A 13,668-nucleotide genomic window follows, 5' to 3' on the forward strand; every position below is an offset into this window, starting at 1 on the left:
CCATAATTTACTTATTTCATCAATACTTTTACAACCTAAATGACTCTCATTAAACATCCTAGGTACATGCCATTATCAATACTCAACATACTTTACCTCATTGAATTCAGGATCAGCCTGGGATGCTAATTCAACAGTTTAGCCTTAACTTAACTCAAGACGAAACAAACCGTCGACGAGTATACACTCAGTGGTATTTCTATAATCTGAACACTTAAGCAATTATAAAACTTATTAATTTATATATATATATCGAACTATTCAAATTCAATGAGTATTCAAACATTCACTTTCCAACCAATGTTTTGGTTTACTTTAAATTTCAAATCATTTATTAATTTCAACAGCAATTAATCAATCAGTAATGTTCATTAACAATCAAAACAATTATTTATTCAGTAACAGTCAGTTATTCGGTAACAATCAATTATTCAATAATAACCAATTATTCAGTATCGATCAATTGATCGGTTATCCAGTAACACTCAATTATTCAGTAAAATCGATATTCAAGAACAATTAAGTTATTCAAGAATGATCATTCATTCAAAGGACAATCGCTTATCCAAGAATGATCAATTATTCAATAACAGTCTAATATCTAGTAACAATCAATTATCCAGTAACAGTCAATTATTCAGTAATAATCAGTTATTTTATACCTTTATTTACCCCTATTAACATGACTCGGAGTCAAACGGATACACGGATTCAACCAACACACCAATACGGCACATAGTGCCTCATCGGCCGGGCCGAACAAGAATAAAGAATGAAGAGATACGATACATAGAGTACCTCATCGGAACAAATCCGGAACAGTAACAGTAACAGTATTCAACACACAAAGTTCTGAATCGATAACGGTAATAGTAACAGTATTCGACACATAAAGTGCCGAATCGGTAACAGTAACGGTAACAGTAACAGTAATCGGCACATAAGTGCCTAATCAATAAGCCGGCAAAACCCGTACTCTTCCATATCCTATGGCATGCAAACTATATCCGACTAGCCCGACTAGTTAATAGGGTATTTAATTCACTTTTCAGTTTTCAATTAATTTATATTTTAATTAATTAACTATATATTTTCAATTCAATATAATTCCATTCACTTTTCACTAATAAATATTTAATTTCACAATAATCACAATTTTCTATCAATTTCAGCACACTTCCAACTACATATATTTTCCAATATAACAAATATTTATTATTCAATTTCCACATCAATATTCATTTCAATTCAAACATTCATATATATATTCATAAATCAATTCAATATAATCAATATTCAATCCAACTCAAATAATCATCTCAAAACACCTACTGCATATATATATTAAATAATAAATCCAACAATTTAAGTATTAAGTTCGGATTATAGAAATACAAATCGTAGTTTCTGAGCTAACTCCTGTTGACTTTGTCTTGTCCTTTCTTTGCCGAGATTTCCGGTACCACATTGACTACGAAAGTAATACAATTCATAATCATTAATACATTACTAATTTATATCTTGAGTTACAGAATTCTAAATTAAGATCCAATAATTTCTTCTGAAACTAGACTCACAAATCTTCTTACCATAAAATTTTCAGAATTTTTCGTTTAGCCGTTAAGTACAGTTTATTCTTTAAATTCACCCCTATTCTGCTATCTGACAGTTTCGAACCTTCTTCACTAAAAATTAATTATCTCACAGTACAGAACTCAGATAATATTCCCGTTGATTTCTCCTTAAAATAGACTCATTAGGGATTCTAAACATATAACTTTAAGCCTCTAATTAGTTTTATCCAATTTTTGGTGATTTTCCAAAGTCAGAACAGGGGAACCAGAATTCATTCTGACCTTGTCTCACAAAATTCATTATATCTCATAATTTACAATTCAATTGCTTATACTGTTTCTTTTATAAAAAAACTAGACTCAATAAGCTTTAATTCTATATTTTATTCATCCTCTAATTCACTTTATACAATTTTTAGTGATTTTTCAAACTTAGACTACTGCTGCTGTCCAAAATAGTCTTAGTGCAAAATGTTGATTTTCTACTTTTAATTTCAATTTAATCCTAACTAAATTCACTTATTTTTCTATCTTAATTCATACTTTATTTCTACTCAATTTTTCACCAAACTTAGACATAATTATCTATTTTAATCATAAAACCATAATTTCGAAATTCTTTCAATTTAGTCCTTAAAGCATAAAACTTATGAATCAGTTTACAATTCAATCCTTATTTCATTTCTAACTTGAATTTCTATCAATTTAGCCCTTAATTCATCATTTTACTCAACATGAATATTATCTAGAAATCTAATAACTTTCAAAATATCAACTTAATTTCATCAAAATCTTGTTCTAAAGCTTTTAAAACATCAAAATTTAGTAAAAAGGGCTAAATTGACTTACCAATTAAACTTTCAAACCTTGAAATCTAAAATTTCCTTTTCTCCCTTTCTTTCTTTTCTTTCCTTCCTTGCTCTCTGTTTCGTTTCATTCTGTTTCTTTTCTATCTCTTTTTTTTCATTTCTTTTCTTTTGTTTTACTTTATATATATATATAATATGTTAACTTAATAAATATCTAATTAATATCAAATATTTATTTTACATTTGTATCCATTTATTAACCACACTTGTCATAATTTAATATATTTATTACATAAAAATCTTATAATATAATTATTTAATTAATAAATATCTTTTATAAATAATAATTATCTACTAATAATTAAATATACATATTACAAATGTATGTATTCAATTTATTACACATGTATTTTATAATTACCACACATTGGTCACTATTTTAATTTATTTCATAATATAATATAATATTAATATTAATTAATAATTATAGCAATAATTTAATATTTAAATAAATATCTATTTATTATCAAATACTTGTATTACAAATGTGTATATTTTATTTATACACTTATATCAAATTATTTTCATACACTTGTCTTTCTTTTATTTATTTATCATATAATATCAATTTAATAATAATAAATACATTAATACTTACTTAAATAATAAGTAAATACATACATGTATTACAGATGTATGTACATTATTTATCACACATGTATTTTATTTTTATCACACACTTGGCACTCACTTTGGCTTATTTGCTTATTTAATCCCTCAATTTTCTTTATTCTATAATTAAACTTTCACACTTCATTCAATTTAATCATTTTATCCATTTATCCTTAATTAAGCTAAATTTACTTCATTAAACTCTAATTAACAACTCGAATAACTTCATAAATATTTTTAATAATTATTTACTAATCCATTTTTCAGAAACGGAGACCCGAAAATACATTTTTCTGATAACCTTAAAATTAGTGTAGTTACAATTTGTCAGGGCTTTCACTTAATTTTTAGATTGAAGATTCATATAGGGGTGTAATAGACTGTGAAGTTATTATTGAGTTCAAGCTCAGATTAGTAATTAAACCTAAGGTACTATAAAAAATATGAAAAGTTTGATAAGGTTCATGAGCCTTTTGAGTCAAGTATCACTATATTACAAATAAACTATATTACAAATAAACTTAAATAAAGAGTTTTTTGGTTTTTATAATTAAGAACTAAAAATAACATAAATAAAGGGAGTCTTCGTAAAACTAGATTATAATCTGATCAAATGTAAACATGGGTGTTTAGCTCGCTTCGGTAATATTTATCAACTGTCGCTTTGGGTTCCTCGTCAACCAACTAGTCGCTACCCCAGCAGGATCTTTCGATCTTCCACTAAAATAACGAGTCGAAAATGATTACTTATCTTCTGACCTCACAGTCCAGACTGGTTTGGTGTGAAGGTGTTCACGGATAAGCCATACCAATTTTGGGTTAATTACCACCTTGATGATTTCCTAGGGTTGTCAGGCCCAGTGTTTAGGTTCTTCATTTCCCAAACAGTTGATCCGTTGAGTAACCCTATTAAAACAGTTAATAAATCATACCTCCACTCGCTAATCCCCCACGGAAGGATTAGTTCATCATTGTTTCAATAAAAATCAAAAACTTGATATTCAATATATGCATAAAGAATAAAACAAGAGTAGAGTTTAGAGAAACTTGTTTGTATTTGATATATGAAGTGCTAAAATCCTCAAACATTTGATTGCATTTACAAATCAAGTTCTCCAAAGAACACAAATGAAAAGAACTGAAAAAAAGGCTAACCCTAAGAGAAAGAAAAATAAACTGAAAACTAAATTTTACAAAAGAAACTAACAATATGAAAAGTTGTCCTTTAACAAGTGTTTAAGAACCTATTTACAGATTTAGGGTTGTTGTCGTCCTTAACCCTAGGTCAGCTAATGCTCTCATATTTAACTTTTGATTGTACGGACCAAAATGCCTCTGGCTCGTAATTATCTCTTATTCAAAGGGGATGTCGTGACATGTAAGGCCCGAAAAATAGGTCTAGTAGTTTCGGGTAAGCTTACTAGGTTCTGAGTGAAAATTGGAAATTAATCGGGTTAAATAGCAATTTATATTCTTAATTAGTTAACTTAATTTTATCTAAAAATCGGTAAATAATATTCGAAAAGTAAAAATATTTTTTAGAAAAATTAATTTTATGGTTTTAAATAATTTATGGGTAACAATAAATATTTTGGGTTCAATTGGAATTTAAAAATAATTTCAAATGGGGTTTTAATTGGGTGATTTAAAATATTAATTAAATAGGACTAATTTGAAAAACAAAGAAAATGTGGAAGAGGTTTTATAGCAAATAAACCATATTTTTAGAATTTTGGAGGGAAATGAGCAAATTGTAAAACAAGGGAAAATAGGGAGTGGCCTGATGGCAAATTCCCCAAATTTTAAAAATTAGGTGGGGGTTTTCAATTTTAAAAACTCAGTAACTACCTCACTTTTCATTCATTTTTCACACGAATTGAGAGCTTTTTCTCTCATTTTTTGCTTATTTTCATAAACCAAATATCAAAGAAAAAACCTAAACCTTTTATCTCCCAAAATTCTCTCTAAAAGCTCTCGAAATAATTTTCAAAGTTGGACAAAAAGTCATCCGAATTTCTTTAAGCATTTTTATTCAAAACTTCCAAATTAATGATTTGAGTTCAATTGAAGGTAATTCTCATCTTTAAACTTGTTTTTAAGTTGATTTCAATCATTATTTATTAATTAAAGTGATTATAATGGATTTTCAACTTTAATTTCTTCTTTCTTGAACTTGAGGATCAACAATGGTGGATCTTTAATTTTGAGTTGGAATCCAAATATTAATGAACGTCTAAGCTCAAAATATGTCTAATAAGAGATTTTTAATCTTAAACCAAAAGATCAAACATGTTTTATGGATCACTTTTGAGAAATCTGAATTTGATCAAGAACATGGATGATTTTTCTGGAAAATTATAAAAAGAATTAAATGATGAAATTAACACTTAGAATACATGTTATTGGACTAGGAATGAAGATTATAAGTGGTTTGAGGTGTTGAAAGGGGAATTTAGTTAAGGAATTCCATATTTCGACTTAGTTGTGCAACATCGGTAAGGTAGTTTAGAGCAATGATCTAGATTCATATACTTTATCAAATTTCTTGTTTATTATTGCTATTGTTATTTTGTAATACATACTTTGTCATTGTTAAAGCTCCACATCAAGAGGAGGAACATGCAAATTAGAATTGAAGCTCAAACTTGCTTGTTTGAACACTTTTTTTTTTTTGCTTAAATAACTAAGTGTGGGGGTGAGTGATATTAAGGGTAATTTGGTAAATTGGCCTAATTATGTGTTAAATTAAAGGTTTAATTGGTGTTATTAATGACTTTATTGCATATTGAATGGTTGGACTTGTAACAATAGGTTTTATTTTATAAAAGAGCAAAATGACAATTGGTTTGATAAGTTGTGTATTATGGATGATTAAATTGTATGGAATAAATTGATATTTGGAGCATGAATTGCTGATTTATTGAAAATTTGATAAAGGTGTTCTAATTGGTATATGAATATTGGAAAAATGATATTTGTTATGCTTAATTTTATTAATGTTAAAATTGCTTAGCAACATGCTTTTACTTGCATTTTAACATCCTAAATTAAGCGATTAAACAATAGATTTTATGCCTTGTATGTATGATTATATTGGAAATATTGCATGGTGGATCCATTGGATATAGTTGGCATGCCATAGGATTTGTAAGTATTCACCATTATTTGTGATATTGTGAGTATATGGCTTTTGGTAGACTAATTTGTTTAGATTAGATAAGGGAGTGTTGAGCTTGAATCTCTATTCATCGGGTTATTTGAGGCACTATAAGGGAGCTTGTGGCTTCAACACGCTCAATTCGAAGGATTGTATTTGATTTGTGGGAGTTTGGAGATTCATTTATCCAATGTATGATCACACGTTTACTTATTGCCATGGATGTATTATGCCAATATAATTGAATGTTTATGTGTTAAAACATGATTTTACATGCCGTGGAAATTTTGATTCTTAATTCTTGAAATAGCATGTGATGTTATGGTGAATTATTTACATGTTGTGATTGAAAATTTAATGTTTAATTGCTTTGATTTATACATGATTGGTGCAAATTACTTGATGCTTTTACTATCATTCATTGAGATTTTTATGCTCACACCTTCACATCTCGTGCAGAGAATTTTTTGGCGTAAGGAGTCGAGATGCAAGTGTAAAAGCGATCCAGGAATAAGGCTTGGTAGTGGCTTAAGAAATTTACTTTAAAGACTATATAGGGGCATTGTAATGCTTTTGGGGCTATTGTTATTTTATTTGTAATGGACATTGGACATTAAATTTTGAATTTTAATTTTGGTTGATTTTATAATACTTTAATACATGATTTTATGTTTAATTGATGTTTGATTTATGTATGTTGATGAGTGTTCGTACAGTGGTTGATAACATGGTGTATGAAGCATGTATTTTATACCAACAATATTTAATTGAAGCTTACAATATTTAATTGATAACATGGTGTATGAAGCGTGTAATTGGGTGTTAAATTTTAATTAATTGTTGTGTAACACCCCAAATCCGGCCTAGACATTATGGCTGAATCCGGAGTTGTCACAAGGAATGAGTTTTGATAACGAACTCTACACATTTAAACCGTTCAATCTTAAAGCTCCTATTTGCCTTTAGCCACCGTCAAAACGTTTATTCTATTACTTAATTAGTCTTAAATCATGTTTAATAGCGGAAGCTTATGAAAATGTAGCATTTCAAGAAAATAGTTTGTATTTAAAAAAAAAACCTTTGTTTTAGTTGAAACCATCATTTTTAGATATCAGTCGCAAATTAATACTAAAACGAAAATCCAAACCCAAAAGAAAATCAGCCAAAAATTTCGGAGAGTCCAATTGTTACAAAAATCCAGAAATAATCTTTAAAATAAAAACCATAAATATAACTAGCTTATGAACCCGTGGTCATCGAGAGGCTCCGTGGCACCGATCTGCATAATCTGTGGATTACCTGGCAAAACAGACAACAGATGTGAGTTTGCGAAAACTCAGTGTGTAACCCAATAGAAGTAAGCATGCAATCATACAGAACTAAATGCACAGTCAATTACAGATACAGATTTAGATTCCGATAACAGATTTAGATATGCAAAATCCTACCCCCATCCTCTACACACCATCTCCGACCATCCCATCACACTATGTGGGGTTTAAAACACCCACTCAACCCTACACACCACGTTGTGCCCTTAAGGCACATATCTGAATATATGCAGCCAAGCTGCTAGAAAGGAGGCGATTAATGCCAAACAGAATACTTCCTCCATACATAAAAATCCCACCCTCAATATCAGATACAAAAATCAGATACAGAATAACAGATTAACTTGTTTAACATGCTTATAAACGGATATCGAAATAATCAGACATGCATAGTATTTTCACACTCAGAACAGAATACCAGACTATCAGATTCACAATTTAGGGTTTGGTTAGCCCTTACCAACCCTATAGTAGGCCCACAGTCAATTGGAGAGACTCGTGCGACCCTAGGGAAAATTTCAGAATTATGTGCCCATATGCCCGTGTGGGCCCACACGCTCAGATTGGCATTGCCCATGTGGCCCACACGGCCTGGCCCAAAATTCACACGCTCGTGTGACATGCCTGTGTGGGTCCACACCTTCGTGTGGCCTACACGCCTAACTTGGCCTAGCCCGTGTGGCCTACACGGCCACATTCAAGCCGCCACACGGTCGTATGCTACACACGGCCATGCCTTTGTTGACCATATGGCCGTGTCTTGTATACGGCCTTCCACGCGGGTAACCACACACCAGTGTGGCGTTGACAGTGCAGCTTTTGGGCTTTTGTCGAAACTCAGATTTTCACGTTTTGGGAACACACTTGGTACTATTTCGATGCAACAACACCCCTAAGACATTCAGCACCTAAAGTTGTCCAACAAATCCCCAAATTAGCCACTTAAATCGACACCAAACCGAACTACAACGAGATAAACAACCCTTTAATTCCACTAACACCCTTACCTTCAACTGAATAGCGGAGATTTCACACAGTTAGGTCACTGATTAAAAATCCCTAGCTCATTGATCTTCTCCTATACACCAAACGAGTCTCATTAACCATTGATCTATTTAACCAACACACAAACGTACCTACCAAACTTACCAGTAATGTACGAAGAGCACTAAAATAACGAAATACAAAAATTTGGTAGCAAAAAAATAATAGGAATAAAAACGGCGGCAAGAAGGAGAAAGGGAAAAAGCGGCAGAGAGCAAAAAAGAAAAGGAATAATGTTAGATTCTTGGGAATTTCTGTAAGAGAGAACTTTGGGAAAAAGATAAAAAAATAAAATATAATCAGATAGTTACTAGGAATTCCCCAAAATCCTCTCCACCATCCCATTGACAACCACTTCCTCAGAAACCCAATTCCACTGAAACTCTACAGATAACAAAGTAAAAGCAATACCCACGCTTGTATAGGGATTCAAATACAAGACCTCCAGCACACTAATTCCCTTACCAATTAAACTAGCAAGCTCATTCTGATATGAAATTATAGGAAATTAAATATAAGCCCATTGAATAAAGATAGGGCTTAGATCCAAAAATAACAAAAATTGCTAAAGATAAGACTTGAACTTTGGACTTCTCACTCACTCCCAGAACATTCCACCAATGAAATAGATGCACATTTATGTTAGATTTTACAGAAGCAGAAATAAATTATTTGGGGTATTACATGTTGCATATTTGTTGTAAATAAATTAAATTGGAGATGTGTGAATGTTTATGGTAATTAATTGTAACTATTTCAAGTTTAATGGGTAAGTAAAATATGTAAAATCAGGAAATTAAAATGATTTTTTGAAAAAATAGGTGCAGTGGTTTGCACACGGGCATGTGTCCTTTCACATGGGCGTGTGAGTTTTTGCGGGTTTGATTTTTGTTTTTTGTAATCTAGTATTCTAATTTTCAATTTAGTCCTAAAACTTGATTAGATTAATTGAAGTCTTTAATGATAGGGAAACTTGGTAATATTTTAGGATTAGACTTGTAAATGTTATTATTTGGTAGAAACATAGACTTGTAAATGTTATTATTTGGTAGAAACACTCTTAATTTTTAATTTGGAAAATGTACTAAAAGTTTGTAAAAGTTACGATTTAGCCTCTAATAATAAAACTTGAATTAGACATAGTAAATGAACTCGAATTAAGCTGAAATTTTTAGGGCTTGCATAATTTTACTAAAAGAAGGTCAGAAAATATTTAGAAATAAAATCGAATAGTTTAACCTTAGGTGGTAATATGACCAAAATACCCTTAGGTTTAAATACTTAGAAAAAGTTCTAAAATGGTTCACAAATTGTTTTTGCATTAATAAATGATAGTTAATTAGTCATAAATGAGGTGTTATAAAGTTGAGGTGTGCGTCGGGTGGTCGTTAGCTGGAGAGTCACTTCGGTGGCTAATGTAACGCTTTAAATTCGGGCCGGTCCGTCTCAATCGAGTTTGGGGTGTCACATGACACACCATTTCCTGTGTCAAGACATCAAGGGCAGTATGTTCAACTTCAGGGTGTCTTTAGGGGTATGTCGCAACATCCTCAGAATGTGTCGCGACGTTGAATTCAATCTTGGAATTCTTCTTTTCTGCTCTCTATGTTACAACATCGCATGCTCCATGCTGCAACCTAGCAACCAGTATTGGGTTAATGCGCCTTTTAATGGTCTCCTGCACACTCACGAAGTATATTATCTCACCCTTAGGCCTCATTCGACTCCTAAAGTCAATAAAAGACTCAAAATACACTTTTTATTGGATTTGAACTAAACTATAAAACTTAACTAAAACATAATGAAAATGCTAATACAAACAAATAATCAACCTAATACAAAACGTGAGAACTCTACTAATCTATAGTTAAAAGTAAGCTCCAAAGGGTTTTACTTTTTGACAAATGTCAACTTACCTTTTTTTTTTTGGTTTACCTTTTGCTTTCTTTTTTAACATTATAATACAATGGTTAAATTTTTGTTTTAGTCCTTATCCTATCTTGAAATTTAAAATTTAAAATTTAATCTTTATACTTCAATTTTTATATAAATTGATATTTATACTTTTATGATGTCATTAGTAGTCTAAACAATCAATATTGTTAACTATTTCAATTAAAATACTAACACTATTTGTCTCAAGAATATTATTCTAATACAAAATTATTTTATCAAGATGAGTTTGAATGGGTATTTTTAAGTGTAAATCCATATTAACATTTTAACCAAACCAGTTATGGTGTTAATTATTTAGCTTAACTAATGTTGTTATAATAATATAGAGATCAAATTTTGCCCAATAAAAGTATAGGAACTAAATCTCAAATTTATCTTGGATCAAAACAATAATATGACTAAAGACACTTTATACCTAACACAAATGATATCAAATAAAAATATAGGATCGATATCAAATTTAAGCATGGTAAAGTGATTATAACTATAATATGATGAAATAAACTATAGCTAACACTACTAGGGGAGAAGCCAGAAAGAATTTTTAGGGGGACCGAATAAAATTTTAATTTTTATAGTCTATATCTTTATAATTTTTAAAGGATTAAATCAAATTTTTATAATTTTAGGGGGCAAATTGTAATTTTAACTTTAATAATTTAAAATTTAAAAAAATATTCAATGGCTTAAATTGAAAATTTCCATTTTGGGGGGACCAGGGCCCATGCCAGCCCTCCCTGTATTCGCCTCTGAACACTACCATCCCTAATATATATATAGTATCATAAAAAATTCTGTTATCAAAATTTGAGTTGCTTAGAAGAATAAAAATATCAATATGTAAAATAGACAAATTTAATAGAAAAATTTTAACGATATTTACGATTGGACTTCAATATTTAAATATAAAAACAAAATAAAAAGTAAAATGTTAAAAGTAAAAGTATTGAAATTAAATTGAAAATATATAAAAAAATAAAAACTTGGAATATATTTTAATTTTTAAATTTTAGTTCAACCTTCTATTTAGTACTACCATATAATTAATAAATTCTCAAAAACATCGAGGGATCCAACCTCCTATTTCGTAATGTATTCAATTTAGCAACGTCACCTTTATTATGCGATTAAAAGATTAATTGTTCATAATAAAAACTTGATGGGTACGTTGAAACTTAAAAAATAAATAAAAAATAGCAAGATTATTGTAATTTACTTTATTTAGCAACTCATAATATATTTTGATGAAAATTACATTTTGGAATTTTAGCTACTCATAATATAGAAAACTTTTATTTTCTTAATTCGATAAATTTTTTATGTAAAAATTCACATAAGAGTTTAATAACACTTAATTAAAAAAATTAAATTTTTAATATAAATTTCACATGTTTAATATAAAATTACGTCATTTAAGTTAAATGAATTTTTTCTAACACTAAAAGAATAGATTTATATGAATATACACAATTGATCGAATATACACACACAAATAATATGTATTCTCAATTAATATAATAAAATATTGAAATCATATATACATATATATATATATTAAATTATTTGATACATTTTAAAGGAATTTTAAATTCTACAAGTAAGGCTTAAAAGATAACAATGTATCAAATAATAATCCTATTTATATATATTTCATTTATCAAAGAGAGGAAGAACTTCCTGGATAATGTAATTGGCAAGGTAAATATAAGTTTGTTGGGAGGGATGAATGGAATCCCAAAACAAAAATTCTGAAGGATTTCTACATACTGGAGTCATTGGATTGCACAAGAATAATGCCTCTATGTATCCAGTGCCACAACAACCCCTCTTTATTTCTACAAATCCTGTTTCACATAAAAAAATAATAATGTTATTCAATTTTTTTATTTTTATAAAATATTGATTCGTGCATCTGACATATTTACAAATTTTAAAAAACTAATATAATTAGACCTGGAACTTATTTACCATATTGTTGAGGATAATTAATCATGTCAAATAATGGTTCATAAACGTCTGTATATGCAAGTTTGCTCCCTGGAATGTTTGCTTGTAGTTCAGGCAACAGTTTGGCAAGCTTCTTGTTATAAGATTCAGCGTCCGAGTTCTGATCTTCCAAGCATTTTCGATTTGTTGGAATTTGAAATTTCGCCGTCATTTGAATCGGTAAGCAACCGATGGGAGGCAGTCCGGCTACCATCATTTTTCGGCATCCGAGTTCATATAATTCCTATATATATAAATAAATTGTTATTCCTCAATTTCAAATTTATAAAGAGAAAATATTAATCATTTAAATGTCATTAAGTACTATTATTATATTCCATGATTACTATTTTACTTTTTGCCTCTCACAATTGCCTATATTAATAGGAATTAAATCCTGACGATTCTCAGGTTAAGTGAGTAAGCAGTGTAATTAATTACCTTGAGAAAATCTTCTAGTTTCTGAAGCAGAAAATGTTGGTATCCAACAATGTCGAACTCCAATCGTCTGGTCGGAATATCATGGAAATTGAAAACGAAATCATTAGTCCCTGCACTAATCAGTACCAGAGCTTCGCCAATGATGTTGTTGGCCTTATCTTTTCCAACAATTCCCATAAGCTTGTTTATGTAACTCTTGAACATCTCAACTTGTTTTGAAACTGGGATGGCATTGGATAAACTAGAAGTTAAATAATCATATCCTGATCCAGCTGACGCGAAGGTAACGCCAGTTCGGAGCTCATTTTCCGACAGATTTGGCTTTAGGAACGGCGGGACATCGTCTTTGAACCCTAGAAACGATGCGAGGAAATCGGGGACAAGTTTTCCGTCAGAAAACCTCCCCGTCGGAATGTGGCCGGGAAAGTTTTCGCCATACGGTGGCAGGTTAGCTTTGATTATTGTTTTGACATAGTTATTATTGCCTGTATCTACAGTTGAATCACCAAATACAAAAATGGCTGGAAACTTTGGTGATGGCGGTCTTGTTGTCAGGGAGGCGGTAGAAGCGGCGGCGCTGCTGCAAGTGTTGATTGGAGCCATACATATGAGTACTGCGAGCATGATGAAGAGTTTGGAGGTTGGCATCCCAACTTGTTTTAAAGAGGACTATTGAAACTGAGAATGTTAACATATAT

General features: G+C 30.3%; 1 protein-coding gene across 1 annotated transcript; it reads right to left on the reverse strand.

Moving 5' to 3' along the window:
• Positions 1 to 12,076: 12,076 nt before the first annotated feature.
• On the reverse strand, positions 12,077 to 13,668 carry LOC108482834 (GDSL esterase/lipase At1g06990-like). Its single transcript, XM_017785921.2, has 3 exons — positions 12,971 to 13,668; positions 12,512 to 12,773; positions 12,077 to 12,387 (listed from the first exon to the last, which is right to left on the reverse strand). The coding sequence occupies exons 1-3, from the start codon at positions 13,616 to 13,618 to the stop codon at positions 12,194 to 12,196; spliced, it is 1,104 nt and encodes a 367-aa protein (XP_017641410.1). The 5' UTR covers positions 13,619 to 13,668; the 3' UTR covers positions 12,077 to 12,193.

Source organism: Gossypium arboreum, chromosome 1 (assembly GCF_025698485.1).
Source record: "Gossypium arboreum isolate Shixiya-1 chromosome 1, ASM2569848v2, whole genome shotgun sequence".
NCBI classification, from domain to species: domain Eukaryota; kingdom Viridiplantae; phylum Streptophyta; class Magnoliopsida; order Malvales; family Malvaceae; genus Gossypium; species Gossypium arboreum.